General features: G+C 47.4%; 2 protein-coding genes across 4 annotated transcripts in view; one reads left to right on the top strand and one right to left on the bottom strand.

The window, feature by feature from the left end:
- GPSM1 (G protein signaling modulator 1) overlaps positions 1 to 7,914 on the bottom strand; it is a 53,791-nt gene extending 45,877 nt beyond the window's left edge. The window contains exons 1-2 of the mRNA XM_081847056.1: positions 7,763 to 7,914; positions 1,001 to 1,222 (exon numbers count right to left, since the gene is read on the bottom strand). Coding sequence (XP_081703182.1) covers positions 1,001 to 1,222; positions 7,763 to 7,824 — 284 coding nt within the window. The 5' untranslated portion in view covers positions 7,825 to 7,914. The remainder of the gene's footprint in view (positions 1 to 1,000; positions 1,223 to 7,762) is intronic.
- Positions 7,915 to 9,392: 1,478 nt separating this feature from the next.
- The window catches only part of CCDC187 (coiled-coil domain containing 187), a 33,246-nt gene continuing 25,364 nt past the window's right edge, over positions 9,393 to 17,274 (top strand). The window contains exons 1-5 of one of the 3 annotated variants that reach the window (XM_081846918.1): positions 9,393 to 9,652; positions 10,329 to 10,448; positions 12,621 to 13,089; positions 14,728 to 14,808; positions 17,075 to 17,206. In XM_081846918.1, coding sequence (XP_081703044.1) covers positions 12,771 to 13,089; positions 14,728 to 14,808; positions 17,075 to 17,206 — 532 coding nt within the window. In that variant the 5' untranslated portion in view covers positions 9,393 to 9,652; positions 10,329 to 10,448; positions 12,621 to 12,770. Of the gene's footprint in view, positions 9,653 to 10,328; positions 10,449 to 12,620; positions 13,090 to 14,727; positions 14,809 to 14,840; positions 15,016 to 17,074; positions 17,207 to 17,274 lie in introns of those variants that run through there. The other 2 variants (XM_081846919.1, XM_081846920.1) reach the window with 2 other exon arrangements.

The raw sequence follows: 17,274 nt of genomic DNA, 5'->3' as shown, positions 1-17,274 counted from the left end.
GACATCGATTAACTATTGTGGAATGTATATTTCACAAAATGTATACACACCACTTGGTTGTAAGGAAAAACCCCAAACCTGTTTACAAAAAAAGGTAAAACAATAAAAGTTGACACTACTAGACTTCAAAACATACAAAAAGATAAAATACTAAAACAGATTAAAATTCACACCCACTTTCCAAGCACCTGAATGTTTTCAGCAGGTGCTGAGCGGAATGCATTGAAGGTGCCTGCTGCTGATTTCGTAGGCAAATTATATAATCTTTCTATATTATATATATTTGTTGTTGCTCTCACCACCACCACAAACGTCTATCCATTATTTCAAGGAAACTGAGCATAACAGCCAGTCCTAACTCTATAGGCAATATATACAGCTCAAGAGTAATCTAGTTCAACTCCCTGCAATGCAGGAAAGTTACAAAAATTATACATGGTATGGTGAAATTGGGCAGATAGAAGTTTCTCTCCCTCTTTCATAACACCACAACTCATGGTCGTCCGATGAAGCTGACCGTTGCCAGACAGATACTATGGAATTCCCTCCTGCAGGAGACAGGGATGGCCACCAACTTGGATGACTTTAAAAAAAGGACTCAACAGATTAAAGGATGAAGAAGGCTATTGATGGATATTGGCCACAATGAAGGCAGCAATGTTCCTGAATACCAGTTGCTGGAGACCACGGGAGGGGAGAGGTCTCTTGTGCTCGGATCCTGCTTGCTCATTTCTCCTAGAGGTAATCGTTCAGCCGTCATGGGAAAAGGATGCTGGCCTAGATGAGCCACTGGCCTGATCCAGCAGCCAGGCTCTTCTGACACTCTGATGGGACCTCAAGAGCTCCAGACAGACTATCTAGATTCCTAGGTTGTTTGGGGTATTTGGCCACTGTGAGAACAGGATGCTGGACTAGATGGGCCATTGGCTTGATCCAGCAGGGCTCTTCTGATGTTCATAACGAGAGAATAAACACATACTTCCGGCAGCAGGACACTTACCTAGCTAGGGTGAGATCATGTTTGTGGTATTCCAGAGCCTTGGAATACTCCTTCAGGTAGAAGTAGGCATTGCCCAGCTGGCTATAGATGGCACTGAGTGTCTTCAGGTCCTCTGTTCCCACCTGAACAGCTGCTTCAAAGAAGGCCACCCCAGCTTTGAAATCCCCGGCTTTGCACAAACGCTCTCCTTCCAGGGCCACCTCCAAGCAAGAGGCTTCCATCCTATGGGGGCAAACATGTACAGCAAAGATATTATAATTATTTATTACTAGAATTGTTTGGGTTTTTATCTTGTTTAAATTTTTTCTGTGCACTGACATCCAGATATTTCTGGAATATATATATATATATATATATATATATATATATATATATATCACTGTATATAAATGTATGAGGACAGCAGAGGAAAATTAAAGGATGATGAAAAAGCAAAATCATAAAACTGGAATGTAGAACGAGTCCAGTAGCACAGGGGTTAAAATAACCAAGTCTCAGGAAAGAATCAAAGAATCAGAAAGTACCCCAAAAGTCATCTTGTCCAACCCTTGAAAATGCAGGAATATCAGCATATCTGGTGACTGAGTCTTGTTCCAGATACGCCAGGACTGTGAAAAGGGTTGCTTTTGAAAATGATGGCATCACTGCATTATTTCATCAAATAATGCCAAATCATTAAAAAAGTGCCTGGAGGTTCTAGTCCTTATCAAAATCACAGTTAAGTGCAATTTTCTCTATTATAGCTATAGTCCATTGTGAGTGATCCCAAATGCCCAATGTCAGATTTTGGTCTTTTTTCCATTGAGTTCCCATGACGATGTGCACTGCCAAGATCACATTATCAATATGTATAGATATTAAGATTTGTGCCTTTTGATTAAAGGTGGTATATAAATTGAAGAAATAAAATGGTATGTTTTTACTGCTAACTCATTGCTGTCTTTTCCTTTTCACCTGCTGTTGCCTAAAACGCCTTTTGATCATCCATCATTGTACATCGCTCTGAAAGCTCATCCTTCAAGCAGAAAGGCAGGGTGTTAATTTTAAAAATAAAATAAATGGCAAATGAGGACTTCTAAGCACAGCAAAGAAAACACTGTTCATTGGGTGTCACATTAGCCAAAATCGATTAACCTCAACAAGCTGTGTTGATGAAACGCAGAGTTCACTGTTGAGTAACAGAGGTTGGCGCGGGATAGGGAATTGATTGACTGCAACCCCCATGGGGAAGGGAAATGGAGGAGGGTGCCTCAAGGTCGCGGGAAAGGGGACTTACTTGCAAGCCATGTGTGGCCCAGAAGGGAAACTGCAGAAGGTCATCATTCAGATTCAGGATAGACAAAAGGAAGTTCTTGTTCACACAATGCATAGTTAAACTGTGGAACTCACTGCCGTTGGAGGCAGTGGTGGCCACCAAACTGGATGGCTTTAAAAAAGGATTGGACAAACTCATGGAGAAGGGCATCAATGGTTACTAGCCCCAGTGTCTATCCTCCAGGCCCAGAGGCAGTCTATCTGGACTCCTAGGGTCCTAGGGGCATTTGGAAACTCTGAGAAGTGGATACTGGACTGGAGGGCATTTTCTTAAGGATGCTGAAAATTGGTCCTCCAGCTTTCTGGTTACTCCCGAAAGCAGCCTCTGCAACACCAAGCAACCTCTGGGCTGCTCCTCCGAGTGTGAGGAATCAGAAGCTGTATTAGCTAACCACGGCAACCCAGAGAGTGGTGCCTGGGCTGGCTTCTGGCTGGGCTCAATCCATCCATGATGACAGCCCTCGCCAAGTCCGGCCGGCTGCCAGGGAGCTGCTCTTTTCATCTCGCCGGGAACACGGCGTCCAGGCCCTGTACATCCGTTTGCAGATCACATGGTCAGGATTTGCTCCAGATAATTACAGGGGGAGCTTCTCCTGTTCCTCTCTCTGAGGCACTCAGCTCCCACTTGGGTCTTTAATGGCAACCAGATGCTCAACAGACTGCTGCGCAAGCCTTCCTTCCTCCCCAGAGTTAACACAGCCCTGCAAAAGGGGACAAAAGTCCTGGTCGCCTCATCTCCAAAACGATGGGGTAGATCATTGGAAAACAGCCCAAAATCTTACACAGGGCCCTGGGAACCACTCATTCTGGAATATAGCTATAATAGAGAAAATTACACCTAATTTGATATCAATGAGGACTAGAACTGCCAGGCACTTTATGCAGGAGTTTGGCATTCTTTTATGACATGTACAGTGGACATTTCATTTTCAAGGCAACTTTCATCCCAAGCCTGGCAAATCTGGAACTAGACTTGATAATCTCATAATGCTGATATTCCTGCATTGCAGGGGGTTGGACTAGATGACCCTTGGGATCCTTTCTATTTCTATGGTTCTTTACTGGAACTTTGCTACCTGTGCAACTGTACTCATACTGCGTGCCTTATCGTTTTGTTTTTCCATCTTTTAATTTCCATCTGTTGTTAATAATGGTTCTCTGTTTTACATACCGTACATGATGAAATGAAATAAGAGGATGGTGATAACAACAACAACAACAACAACAACAACAACAACAACAACAACAAGTGTTGCCAAAAGGCTTGGAGGGTCCTGGAAAATTATGTGCTCTTTTGGCAGGATTTTGTCTTATATAGTGGTACCTCAGGTTAAGTACTTAATTCGTTCTGGAGGTCTGTTCTTAACCTGAAACTGTTCTTAACCTGAAGCACCACTTTAGCTAATGGGGCCTCCTGCAGCCGCTGTGCTGCCGGAGCATGATTTCTGTTCTCATCCTGAAGCAAAGTTCTTAACCCGAGGTACTATTTTTGGGTTAGTGGAGTCTGTAACCTGAAGCGTATGTAACCTGAAGCGTATGTAACCCGAGGTACCACTGTATGTCACAAGTAGCTGTGATTTAGCTGTGATTCCTGCATTGCAGAGTGCTGGACTGTTCTGGGGTTCCCTCAACTCTGCAAGTGGATGATTCTATGACCTCAGAAGGTGGTGAACTCTCCTTCATTAGAGATCTCTAAAAAGAGGTTGGACGCTTTGGTCGTGATTCCCTGCATTGTGGAGCATTGAACTAGATGAGCTTTGGCGGGGGGCGGGGGGGGGGTCCCTTCCAGCTCTAGTTCTGTGGTTCTAAATACAGACACAGAGGACTCCCTCTCCACAGTACAACATTAAATTTAGTTCAGCCAATGGCCTTAAGTCCTCTCTCAACCTAATAGGAAGTCTCTCCCAGATATCACACACTGCTTTTTTTGCACTTCTTTTTCCTCCCCCTTGCATTTGTTGCATTTATGTCAACAGACTCATGGGACTGTAGAACTGAAGGGTCATCTAGCCCCACCCCCTGCAATGCAGGAGTAAACTCATAAAGATAAGAGAAGGGAAATACGAAACTCCAGACAAACTGAAGTTGACAGAGTCACCCTGTTGACCCTTTCCCAGCCGGCCAAATTCTGACAAGAGCCTGTCTTCTGTCCACATTTCTTAAAGACACTATTGTTTCTCTGATTGTTTCACCATGCTTCTGGGAATGCTAGTCTGCCCACCCTGTGCATCTGTCCCCCGGAATCCCATAATGCCATCTCTGTTCCCAGCTCAGATGAGTGGCCTGCATGTGTTTGCTTCACTCTTCTTTGTTTAAATCGTGCTAAGATTTGCATCCGGCTTCGTGCAAGCTCCTTCAGAAGCTGCTCAATACACAAGAGACGTGGAAGGATCTGGAAAGGGCTGGGGGTGGGAACAGCACCAATGCAAACAAGAGGAACTTAAGGCCTGCTGGATCAGGCCAATGGCACCCTTTCTTCACAGTGGCCAAATGCTCCATAGAACCTAGGAATTCAGTTAAGCTGCCTCTGGACCTGGAGGTTCCAAAACAGCATTAGAAGAACCCTGCTGGATCAGGCCAGTGGCCCATCTACCTTCACATCCTCTCCACATAAGTGGAGGACCAGATGGCGATTATGGGCAGCAGGATTCAAGCACAAGAGCAACTCTCCCCTCCTGCAGTTTCCAACATCTGGGATCCTGGCAAGCAGCCACAGATAGCTTTCTCCTCTGTGAATCTGCCTAATCCTCTTTTAATGCCACCCAAGTTGGTGCCCATCACTTCCTCCTGCAGGAGACCGTTCCGTAATTTAACTATGTGCTGCGTGAAGAAGCCCTTTCTTTTATCTGCCCTGAAAGCCATTAAAAATCCCATCTATATTTTTTTAAAACACACACACATACACACAATCAGATAAGTAACTCACATCCCATGATGGAACGTTGTCGGCCCAAAACTATGGAACTCCCTCCTGCAGGAGGCAGTATGGGCTCCATCCTGGATGGTTTTAAAACAGGATTAGGTAATTTCTTGGAAGAGGCGAAGGCTGTCAAGGCTACTAGCCGCAATGGCTATTGTCTGCCTCCAGAGTTGGAAGCAGTGATGCTTCTCAGCAGTTGCTGGGAAACGCAGGAGAGGAGTGTTGCTCTTGTGCTCGGGTCCTGATTGCAGGTTTCCCCAGGCAACTGTTCAGCCACTGTGAGGACAGGATGCTGGACTGATCCAGCAGACTCCTCTTTTAAAAAACTCCCCTCGCCCCCCGTAATTATTTTTCTGTTTAAAGGGGAGCCAGGAATTATAACAGGAGAGAGAAATATGCTCCAGTACCAGGCAAACATTTCATGGGGCCTTGGGGATCATGGACTCTCCTCTCCTAGCAAATCTTGTAAATCCAGAAGCTGCCTCACTGCAGGTCCCTGGAATGAACCCTGTAATTTTATTTTCGCTAAGTAGAGGATTGCAAAGGAAAAGGAAACACTGGCCCCTTCCAAAAGTGGTTGCTCGCCCCTGTTCCCGCCTGACATTCTCTCCCCCCCCCCCCCCGAGGAGCCCACGTTCTAGGGACCAGGTTCCAAATCCAACATGGTTGTGGTTTCTGGGCCTTGGGGTGGGGCAGCAAAGCAGCTTGTGGGCCAGAGAAACAGCTGCCTGATCCAGCAGCGAGGTAGTAGCCCTGGTCTAGGCTTCTCTGGCCATGGCAAATGGCTTCCAAATGGCACAGGAACGTAGGCCATTCCGACCTCATTCCGGCCTAGAAGGGCTGTAGCTCAGTGGCAGAGCATCTGTGCTGCATACAGAACGCCCCAGGTTCTGATTTCTTCATAACCATGAGGACTAGGACTTTACCCAGAGAACTGCTGATGGTCAAAGTAAGTAATGCTGGGCTTCCTATGCAAACGAGCATTTCCTGCTCTGGCTGGCAGCATCAGCAGCTCTCCAGGGTTCCAGGCAGAGAAAAAGAGAGGGAAGAGGTGACATGGCAGAGGGCAAGCAAGGCTATCAATGGATACTAGCCACAATGGATATGCTTTCTCTACCACCCCCACCCCCTTTTGCAGGGTGGTCTTCCCCTGGATCCAGACCCAGCACCCAAGGCCTTTTTAGAAATCCTGGAGTTCCACTGCAATACACAATTAAAGCACACCCCAGCATTTCTGACTCTGCAAAATCAGGCCCTTAATCATCATGGAGCTGAAAGGGACACCCAAGGGTCATCTAGTTCAACCCCCTGGAATGCAAGAATCACAGATATACACCTGCAATTTTTCTGAGGCCTTGCCAGCACTAGACATTTAAAGCAGGATTATATACCATTTTAAACAGCTGTGGCTCCTCCCCCCCAAAAAAGAATCATGGGAACCGTTGTTTGTTCAGGGGTTTTGCGTTGTTAGGAGGCCCCTGTTCCCCGTTCCCAGTGTGGTTTAATTCTTCCCCAGGGAACTCTAGGTTCTGCAGCTCTGGGACGGGTATGGGGGAATCTCCTAAGAACTCTCAGCACCCTTAAACTACAATTCCCGGGAGTTTTCAGGGGAAGCTGTCTTAAAGTGGTATTGCAGCACTTTAAATGCAGGTGCAGCCTATGAGTCCTTAGGACATCCTAAGAAAAAGTCAAGCACCTCTGGATCCCCACTGCTGTCCAGCCCTGCTTCACCCAATTTATTTTGGGGGTCACCGTGGGTTGCAAAGCATCCCCATTGGTGCACCCACAAGCTAGGGTGTCGAAGGCCCCTATGTTTCCTGTTTAATTCAGTCCTTTATTTGGAACCATGAGGACTAGAACTTCACTGTACTTTTCAGAGGAAGGGCTGAGCACGCCCCACTGCCTGAAACTCTTGAGAGCCACTGCCAGTCTGTGTAGTAGACTACACTGAGCTAAATGGGACGGCAGTCTGGCTCGGTAGAAGGTGCAATCCTTCGTTCCTATTTAATTCATCCCAGGAGAAGCAGAACCTTACTTTATATTTTTTGGAGGGGGGAAGAGTTTCCTCTGCCCGAAACTCCGGATAGCTGCTGCCAGTGAGTGCTGGAACCTGCAGCGGTCCGACTCGGCAGACCCTCGGCTACCTATTGCAGCCAGCAGCAGAGTTCCTTGGGAAACTAGATGACACTTCCCTCAACACCCCCCAAAAGGAAATAGACCAATTTCCTAATAATGGCTGAGAACCACGCAGAGAGCACGCGAGATGCAGACGGTCCTGGGGTTAGGGAGACCCCGCAGAGGGGAAACGGGGAGGGGGCTGCCTCCAGCCCGGAGGGCGAGGGAGGCAACCTTCTTTCCTGGAAAACCTCCCAAGGCCCGAGCGGGGAGGAGCCCCATGTCTCCTGGAACCCGGCAAGCTTTCGCCCCTGAACGCAAAGCGCTGAGGGGGGCAGCGAAAAGGAGGAAGAGGAGGAGGAGGCGCCCCTCGCCTCGCCTCGGCTGTCTGTCCAGCCCCCACTCTGCCCTACCTGGAATGCAACCTCTTGTCGGGGGGCTCCGGCAGGTCGTTCTCGGGGGCCAGCAGGGACATCGCTGCGGGAGGGCAGGCAGGCGGGCAGGGGCGGGCAGCGCCTCCTCCGCCTCCAGCCGGCCGGCAACGGCGCTCACCCGGACCCCCGACTCCGTGGAGGCAGGGCGACCCGCCCCCGGCTCTGACGTCAACGCCCACCTCTCCGCCCGCCCGCCCGCCCGCCTGCGCGCTTTCGCGGGAGGGCGGGTGCTTATGTCTCCCTGCCTCAAATACAGAAAGTAAGCTTAACTGTAAGGATGAAGTTGGGGGGCTGATTAACGCAGGGCTATATTCCCCACCACCACCCCGAGCGCCAATAAAATAAAATAAAATAAAATAAAATAAAATAAAATAAAATAAAATAAAATAAAATAAAATAAAATAAAATCCTCTTGGGTCATGAGGACTGGAAACTTGTCTTGAATTTAAAGGACTTGATTCCTTTTCAACGTCTTTCCCATTCTACCCCATCTCCGGCTTTGGATTTAAAATATAAATATTATGAAGGTCCCACTGCCGCCACGGGGCGCCCTCCTTCGGGGGTCGCCTAGACTCGAGCACCCTCATTTCCGGTATCTTGGTCGCTGTTGGAACGAAACGGTCTCGATCCACGGGAAGGGGGTTGTTGTCCAGCCTCCTCCCACCTTTCTGTGCTTGGAGCCCCTACGCGAGAGAAGTGACTCCGCTTGGAGCAACGGCCATAGCCTGCTGTACTGCTGATCGCACAGGGACCTCGCCGAAGGTGGCCGCCGTTTCCCCAGTCTGGGCCAGCTAGGATTCCTGCCTTGGCGGGTCCCTTCCCACCCTACAGTTCTGTGATTTTGTGGTCTCCGAAAGTGGTGGACTCTCCCTCACTGTAGGTTTCTAAGCAGAGGTTGGATGGACACCTGTCAGGGATGCTTTAGTTGTGGCTCCTGCGTTGCAGGGCTAGATGCCCCTTAAGGGGGGGGGGGGAAACCCACAAGCAGTATTTGAGCAGGAAAGCCCTCTCACCTCCTGCGATTCCTAGCAGCTGGTATCTAGAAGCATTGCTGCCTCCAACTTTGGAGGCAGAGCATAGACAAAGTGGGCCATCAATAAGTAAAGGTAAAGGGACCCCTGACCATCAGGTCCAGTCGTGACCGACTCTGGGGTTGCGGCGCTCATCTCGCTTTATTGGCCGAGGGAGCCGGCGTACAGCTTCTGGGTCATGTGGCCAGCATGACTAAGCCGCTTCTGGCGAACTAGAGCAGCGCACGGAAACGCCGTTTACCTTCCCACTGGAGCAGTACCTATTTATCTGCTTGCACTTCGATGTGCTTTCGAACTGCTAGGTGGGCAGGAGCAGGAACTGAACAACAGGAGCTCATGCCTTCATGGGGATTTGAACCACTGACCTTCTGATCGGCAAGCCCTAGGCTCTGTGGTTTAACCCAATATCCCCCTTTTAAAGCCATCTAGGTCGGTAGCTCTCACTGCCTCCTGCTGGAGGGAGTTCCACAGTTTAACATTAAGCTTTGTGGAATGTCTATTCCCCGAGCAACAAACTGAGACAAGAGAGCAGCAGGGAGGGAGGTGTGCAGGCTTGACTCTGCATGCTGCCAAGGTCCTCCTCCTCCTCTCTCCTTCCAACAGAAGGAAGTGCCAGGAACTGGCAAGCCCAGGCAGGCAAGTGTTGATACACACAGCTGCTGTCAGGGAAAACATAAACCGGAGGCGTGTGTTGCCTGTTGCCAGCAGAGAAAAAGCAATGAAATGCCCCACATATGCTCTCCACATATGCAGAAGAAGGGATCCCAAGACACATTCATTGATCCAGGACATGCAATGTTAGCCGAATCCTGCAGCAGGAAGTCACAGCGAGAGACAGGTAACCTGCAAATAAATCTCCTTTATTTTATCAGGTTTTTAAAGGGTGACCCTTGGAGTCCCTACAATTCTATGAAGCTATGATCTGTTTTAACTGTTAAGAGCATAAGGCGAGCCTGCTGGATCTAGCCAGGGGCTCATCCAGCCCAGCAACCTGTTCTCACAGTGGCCAACCAGATTCCCATTGTGGGAAACCAGCAAGCAGGACCAGAACACAAGAGCCCTCTGCCCTCCTGCAGACTATGGAGGCAGAGGATAGCTATCATGCCTAGTTTGTAGCCATCAATAGTCTGCTCCTCCATTAATTTTAAAAAGCCATCTAAATAGGCAAGCCACCCCTGCCTCTTGCAGGAGTCCGTAGTGTTGCAGAGAGACAGATCCTGAATGCATTTGCTGACCCAGGCATGAAATGTTAGCCAAATCCTGCAGCAGGAAGTCCTGGTGAGAGGCAGGTAAAAGGTAAAGGGACCCCTGACCATTAGGTCCAGTTGTGGCCGACTCTCGGGTTGCGGCGCTCATCTCGCTTTATTGGCCAATGGAGCCGGCGTACAGCTTCCGGGTCATGTGGCCAGCATGATTAAGACGCTTCTGGAAAACCAGAGCAGTGCACGGAAACCTTCCCGCCAGAGCAGTACCTATTTATCTACTTGCACTTTGACGTGCTTTTGAACTGCTAGGTTGGCAGGAGCAGGGACCGAGCAACAGGAGCTCACCCCATTCAAACCACCAACCTTCTGATCGTCAAGCCCTAGGCTCTGTGGTTTAACCCACAGCGCCACCCGTGTCCCGAGAGGAAGGTGTTGTGTATTGAGTCAAAGGATTTTATATCTGTATTATTATTGTCTGTATTTGCATTAGGGTAAAGTAACTGCCTTTTGGTTCCAGAGGGTACAGCTACTATTGGTTCATTTAAGCTGCTGTATTTGGATCCTCTGTCTTATTGGTTTCCTCCAAAAGGCAGGACTGTGATTGCCTGATATTGTTCCCTCCAAAATGTATCCTTCTAGCTAGTTCCCTGTCCCTATAAATGTAGCTCTCCCCTCCTCAGGCCCCAGTCTTGTTGCTTTAATAAAGAAGTGTTAGTAGAGAACTGTCTCCAGCATATTATGTCAAGAGAGCTGAAATCACAAACCTCACGCTACAACAGAAGGTAACTCACAAGGAAATCCCATTTATTTATTTATTTATTTATTTATTTATTTATTTATGAGTCTCTGCCTCTCTGTTGTTTCAAAATATTGTTATTTATTTGGGGAGGGTATTAGACTGTATGCCTGACCCATAGGAGCCAATTCCTGGGGACCAAGGTCCCTTCTGCTCTCCCCCCAATAAAAAATTTTAGGGGGCCGGCCTCCCCCAAGTTGATGGGTATTGCTGTGGCATGTGATCAATTATGTGGGGTGGGGTTTACCTGCACCCCATATTTTATTCAGATTGGCACCCCTGGCCTGAGCCCCCTTCTAATTCCTGGATCCAGTACTGATTTAATTCCTGGAATAGCCAGGCTAGCTTCCTGGCAAGGTAATGGACTAAATATTGGTAGTTAAAGTAACCAAGTAAGTGGCTCCGTGCCAGATGAATAATGGGTGGGTCCCTCCTCCCTCAACTGCCTGGTAGTTAGAAGGACAAAAGCCACAGTTCGGAGTTGAGTTGTGTGAGACTACAGGCTGGCCAGCTGGGAGACAGAGCCATACCTGATTTCTGCTTGAATCCAAGCCTGCTACCTTCAGGGGTGTTAATGCTGTGAACCCTTCCATCGTAAGCTCAGACCTGGGAGAGCACAGGGTTCAAATCCCCCCATTCGGCTATGAGGCTCCCTTGGCCTCGGGAGGATTAAACGGGGAGTGGGGAGGTTAGGCTGAGAGTGAGTGACCGGCCCAAGATATCACCCAGTGTGTTTCATGGATAATTGGGGATTTGAACCCTGGTCTTTCCCAGGTCCTACCCCGACACTCTAACCACTACACCACACAGGGTCTTATTATGTATACTTAGTATATATACTATATACTATATATATGGCGGGTGCTCCATTGTCTCCCAAGATAGGCAGATGCCAGCATATATATGGTAAAAAATATACTCTCTACTTATACAATATTATATATAATGTACAGAGCTCTGCCTTCTCGAACACCTGGTTTTTGACATTCTTTTTAAAGGAAAAAACCTAGTCTTATATACGGAAAAATATGATATATGACCAATTATTTTGACAATATATCTACATTGGTATCATCAAAAATATTCAGTCACATTGATTTTGTATAACAAACAATAGTGTCTTTGGTAATAGTTATAATTTCTGTCAAAATTAAATTCCAAAAATTTTGCACTAATTGACATTCCCACACAATAAATGAAAACCTACATTGCAGGGGGCTGGGCTGGATGACCCTTGGGTTCCCTTCCTATTCTATGATTCTATGGTTCTATGTACCAAGTTTATTGCAATCCCCCCAACAATAAGGTAATACAGAAGAAAACATATTTTTTTTACATTTGCAAAGGAATGCAGTACCATCTGTGTAGTGATTTCAAGGAGTTTTCCCTAAGAAAACTGGAAACAGACCTTAGTGGCTGCAGTTCTGAAATTTTATTGCAATCCTCAGGAACAATTTATGTGCCAATATCCAACTCCCGTATCTTTTAAGTGGTTCCATAGATCCATAATTTACATTAAGCAATATATAGTACAATTCAGAAACTAATCCTTTCCCCTTCTACCCATTGTGTTTAATGAAGTTTTGAATGGTGCTAAGGGTCTCAGAGCTTCTGCTTCCCACCGCCAGTCTGGGCAGAGAGCAACCTTGACCTCCCCTTCAGGCAGCCAAACACCAGGGCCAGCTCTGAATTCCTCAGCTCCTTTTCTTGCTCCTACCTGCCTGGGAAGCTGCACCTGTTGGATTCCTCTTTTCTGCAAATGTGTGGGTGGGACTCTGCAATGACCCTCCTGGCTTTTCCCTTAGGCTGAAGGAGGATTCCTTTGGGATGGACAAGACACCCCTTCACCCAGGACTGGGACCTTGAATCCTGTGACTCTGGGGTAGAGGCTGGCCCATCGACGAGACTCCCAGCTTGCGTCATCCTGCCAAGATCCATCCATCGGAAGGGGGTCCATGGAGCTCCATCCATCTTCCTTGGTCACCCCAGCTGAAGGCTGGGGGATGGAGGGTGGGGGCCACCTGGCCAAATCTAAAGCCAGCATCCCAGGACATTGCCATATTGCTCAGAAGTTGTTGGAGGCTCTCAAAAGCAAGTCCCCTCCAGACAAGAAGCTGCAGGAGTTGCAGCAGCGGATACTGGAGCAACAACGGCGGTGTCTTGTCCGTGCCCTGGGAGAGGGGAGTGCCCCCACTCTGGGTACAAGGACTCTCAAGAGGAAGGTTGGCAAGGCGGCTGCCCACATCGCTGACATTCCAGATCCAGCTTCTGAAGGTAAGTTAGTTGTTTGGAATCACAGAATTGTAGCATTGGAAGGGACCTCCTGCAATGCAGAAATCCCTGCAAAGAATTATTATTAAGAGAATAGGAACAGCCTGCTGGATCAGGTCCATGGTCCATCTAGTCCAGCATCCTGTTCTCACAGTGGTCGAATGCCTCTAACAACCTAGGAATCCAGATAGGTTGCCTCTTGGCCTGGAGGTTTCACAAGAGCACCCAAAGAGCCCTGGTTGATCAGGCCAAGGGGCCCCATCTAGTCCAGGCTCCTGTTCTCACAATGGCCATCCAGATGCCCATTATGGGAACCCACAAGCAGGATGCGAGCACATGATCAGCCTCCCTCCTTGTGGCTTCAAGTAACTGGTATTCAAAGGACCACTGCTTCTGATAGAGCTCTGCCACCATGGCTAATAGCTGTCTCGTGCAGGAATTTGCCCAGTTTGTCAAAATTATTGTTAATGTTACACCAGTTCACCTATAAAGACTGTGTGCACATTCAAAGCACATTTCCCCATGCAAAGAATTCTGGGCACTGTAATCTGTTGATGGTTGCTGGGAATTGAAATTGAAATTGAAATTGAAATACTTTATTGTCACTTGTACAACTTGTATACAGTGAGATTACATGAGCACCCCCCACTCAGATCTCTTAGTCTTATTTCCCCTCGTTTACTGACACACACACACCAAACTTGAAAGTCAGTTGCCCTGTTGTTATATTTTCATTCAGCAGCCTAACAGCCCACAGATAGAAGCTGTGATTTACCCTGTTGGTACAACTAATCATACTTCTATATCTTCTGCCTGAGGGCAGGAGATCAAGAAAGTGCTAGCCAGGGTGTGAATCATCCCTGAGAATTTAACTCACTCTCCTGAGGCAATGTTCTTCCATGATGTCATCCAGCAGATTCACAGGACAGCCCATAATATCTTGTGCTGTATTCACCACCCTCTGTAGGCACTTCCTACAAGTTAATGTCAAACCAGCGTACCACACCATGATGCAGTATGAAAGGACACTTTCTATTGTGGACTGGTAGAAGGAGATCATCAAATTTTGATTGACATTGTTCTTTCGCAATGCTCTGAGGAGATGGAGTCTCTGTTGGGCTTTCTTAACCACCTGGGTTGTATTGATTTTCCAAGTAAGGTCTTCACTGAGATAAACTCTTAGGAATTTAAAGGAAGAGACTCTCTCCACACAGCCCTCCCCGATGTACAGCGGGGCTAGTTGTTCTCTCTACCTCTGAAAGTCCAACACCATCTCCTTTGTCTTGCTGATATTAAGGTGCAAGTTGTTCCCTAGGCACCATGTAGATATTGTTTGGACCTCCCCTCTATACGCTGATTCGTCTCCACCTGTTATTAAACCCATTATGGTGGTGTCACCTGCAAACTTAATAATTGCAGTAGATGGGTCAGATGATACACAATCGTATGTATACAATTGCAGGACAACATGAGGTAAATTACAGTTCCCAGAACTCTTTGATTGAAAGAAGGTGCTGAAATGTCCAAGTCATAGCAGAATTTGGCTGCTGGAGAATCCGCCCCCAATATATATTTGTGGTTTTGTGGTGCATTGTCAAAATCTGAGTTTAATGTATCATGTGACTTTTCTCACTGGTGAAGGCCGCAGAGGAACGTCAGGAAAGGAGAAGAGGCGCAAATCGCACATGATTCCTCCCCCTGAGATGTCTCAGAAAGAGAGAGGTAAAGTTATGGTGGACTGTGTGTGTGCTGCTTGGACCAATTCTTCATTCATTCATTCCTGCATTTCATGCTTTTTGAATCCATGCAGCCAGCCAGCCATTTTTTTTCTTTTGCAGGACTTCAGGATTAACTGGTATTCCCCAGTTATTTCCCAACCCAAGCATGTCCCCCCTCATTTAATCCCCACAACAGCAACCCTGCAAGGTGGTTAGGCTGAGAGGCAAAGTGACTGTCCCAAGGCCACACAGTGAGCTTCATGTGCAAGTGGAAGGATTTGAACCCTTCTCATCCTCTGTCATCCCCTTCTCCTTGTGCCCTCCATCTTTCCCAACATCAGGGTCTTTTCCAAGGAGTCTTCTCTTCTCATGAGGTGGCCAAAGTACTGGAGCCTCAGCTTCAGGATCTGTCCTTCCAGTGAGCACTCAGGGCTAATTTCCTTAAGAATGGATAGGTTTGATCTTCTTACAGTCCATGGGACTCTCAAGAGTCTCCTCCAGCACCATAATTCAAAAGCATCAATTCTTTGGCGATCAGCCTTCTTTATGGTCCAGCTTTCTCTTCCATACATCACTACTGGGAAAACCATGGCTTTAACTATGCGGACCTTTGTTGGCAAGGTGATGTCTCTGCTTTTTAAGATGCTGTCTAGGTTTGTCATTGCTTTTCTCCCAAGAAGCAGGCGTCTTTTAATTTCGTGGCTGCTGACACCATCTGCAGTGATCATGGAGCCCAAGGAAGATTGAGGGCACAAGGAGAAGGGGACAGCAGAGGACGAGATGGTTGGATAGTGTTCTTGAAGCTACCAGCATGACCAAACTGCAGGAGGCAGTGGAAGACAGGAGTGCCTGGCGTGCTCTGGTCCATGGGGTCACGAAGAGTCGGACATGACTAAACGACTAAACAACAACAATCCTAGTTTCCCAACCAACACTCTAACCACTCCATCTTCCACACTGGCTTTCTCATGAAGATTAGCTATTGATAAACCTTTCCTGCTCCGTGAATTTTTCCAGTCCTATTTTAAAGCCATTGAAGTTGGTGGCCCATCAGTTTAACTAAGAACGACTTTCGTTTATCCATCCTGGACTTTCCAACTTTCTGCTTCATTGGATGCTTACAAGTTCTGGTGTTATGAGACAGGAAAGAAAACTTTTCTCTATCTATTTTTTTTTCCTGTGCCAGGCATAACTTTGTAAACTTATCCCCTGTTCCTGCTCTATCAGCGGAGGGGGATTTTTGCTCGCTGAACCCTGTTTAAAATGTATGAAATAGACAATAATTTCCTCCTCCCTCCTGCTTTGTTTTAACGAGTGGCCTGAAAAATGCCTAGTGTGCCTCCCTCGCAGGGAGGGCCGCCGCCACCCACATTCATCAGGGGAACTGTCAGCCTCAGTCGCCAGGAAGGTCCCTTTCATCGTTTGTCAGTGGTGAGATGGATGGGAGGTCAGAGGTCAGAGGCAAAGCGCTTAGGACTTAGTGATTTGAAGCAGTTAATGAAAAATTAAGCCACACTGGCTGTAAAATATTCATCTATTCATGGGAAGGAGGAACGGGAAAGGAGGCTCAGGTAGGTGTGCAAAGAATCCTAGAATTGTAGAGTTGGAAGGGACACCCAAGGGCCATCTAATTCAGCCCTCTGCAATGCAGGAATCACAGCCGAAGAATCCCTGACAGATGGCCATCCACCATCCACTTAAAACCTCCAGTGAAGGAGAGCTTTAAGAAAGGAACAGAATTCATGGAGAAGAGGGCTATCAATGGCTACTAGCCAGGATGGCTCTACTCTGCCTCTATGGTCAATGCTTCTGAATACCAGTTGCTTCTGGAAACCACAGGAATCCTCCTTGCAGGTTTCCCAAGATGCATTTGGTTGGCCACTGTGAGGACAGGAGACCAGACTAGATGGGCTACTGGCCTGATCCAGCAGGCTATTCTTATGTTGTTCACAACCCTGCTTGATCATAGAAGAAACCCTCCAAGTGATTTATAAAAAAAAGATAAATAATAAAATGATCTGTAACAATGATAAATTAGTACATCTGAAGAGTTAATAATAGTGTGAAAATAGATTCTAACTCAGCTTTCTAAACACCTGGACAGGCTTGTCTAAAGAAAACCGTTCTTAGCTGGGGCTGAAAAGATTACAGTGAAGCTGCTTGCCTGATGTCAATAAGGAGGGAGTTCCAGAGTTTTTGCAGGTACAAATGCAGCTGTCTGGAGAATTTCTCACTCCTCAAAGACCCTTTTCCTGATGTGTTTAATCTAGGAGCCCATTTATTTGGTCCTTCTGCCTGGAGGGAAGGCCAGAAGCTGGCCAGGAGGATCCTGGGCCAACCCCAGAAATACCCAAGGCCAGGGAACAGCAGCTCTCTATGGATGGCAGCAAAGGGCACCCCAGGTATGTCCTCTTTTGACATTTCCTCCCCACTCCCATTTCTGGAGAGCAAAGCTTTAAAAATAAGTGTG

Source organism: Podarcis erhardii (genome assembly GCF_964252035.2).
Source record: "Podarcis erhardii genome assembly, chromosome: Z".
Classification (NCBI taxonomy): Eukaryota; Metazoa; Chordata; class Lepidosauria; order Squamata; family Lacertidae; genus Podarcis; species Podarcis erhardii.
This window is presented reverse-complemented; position numbering and strand designations above follow the sequence as displayed.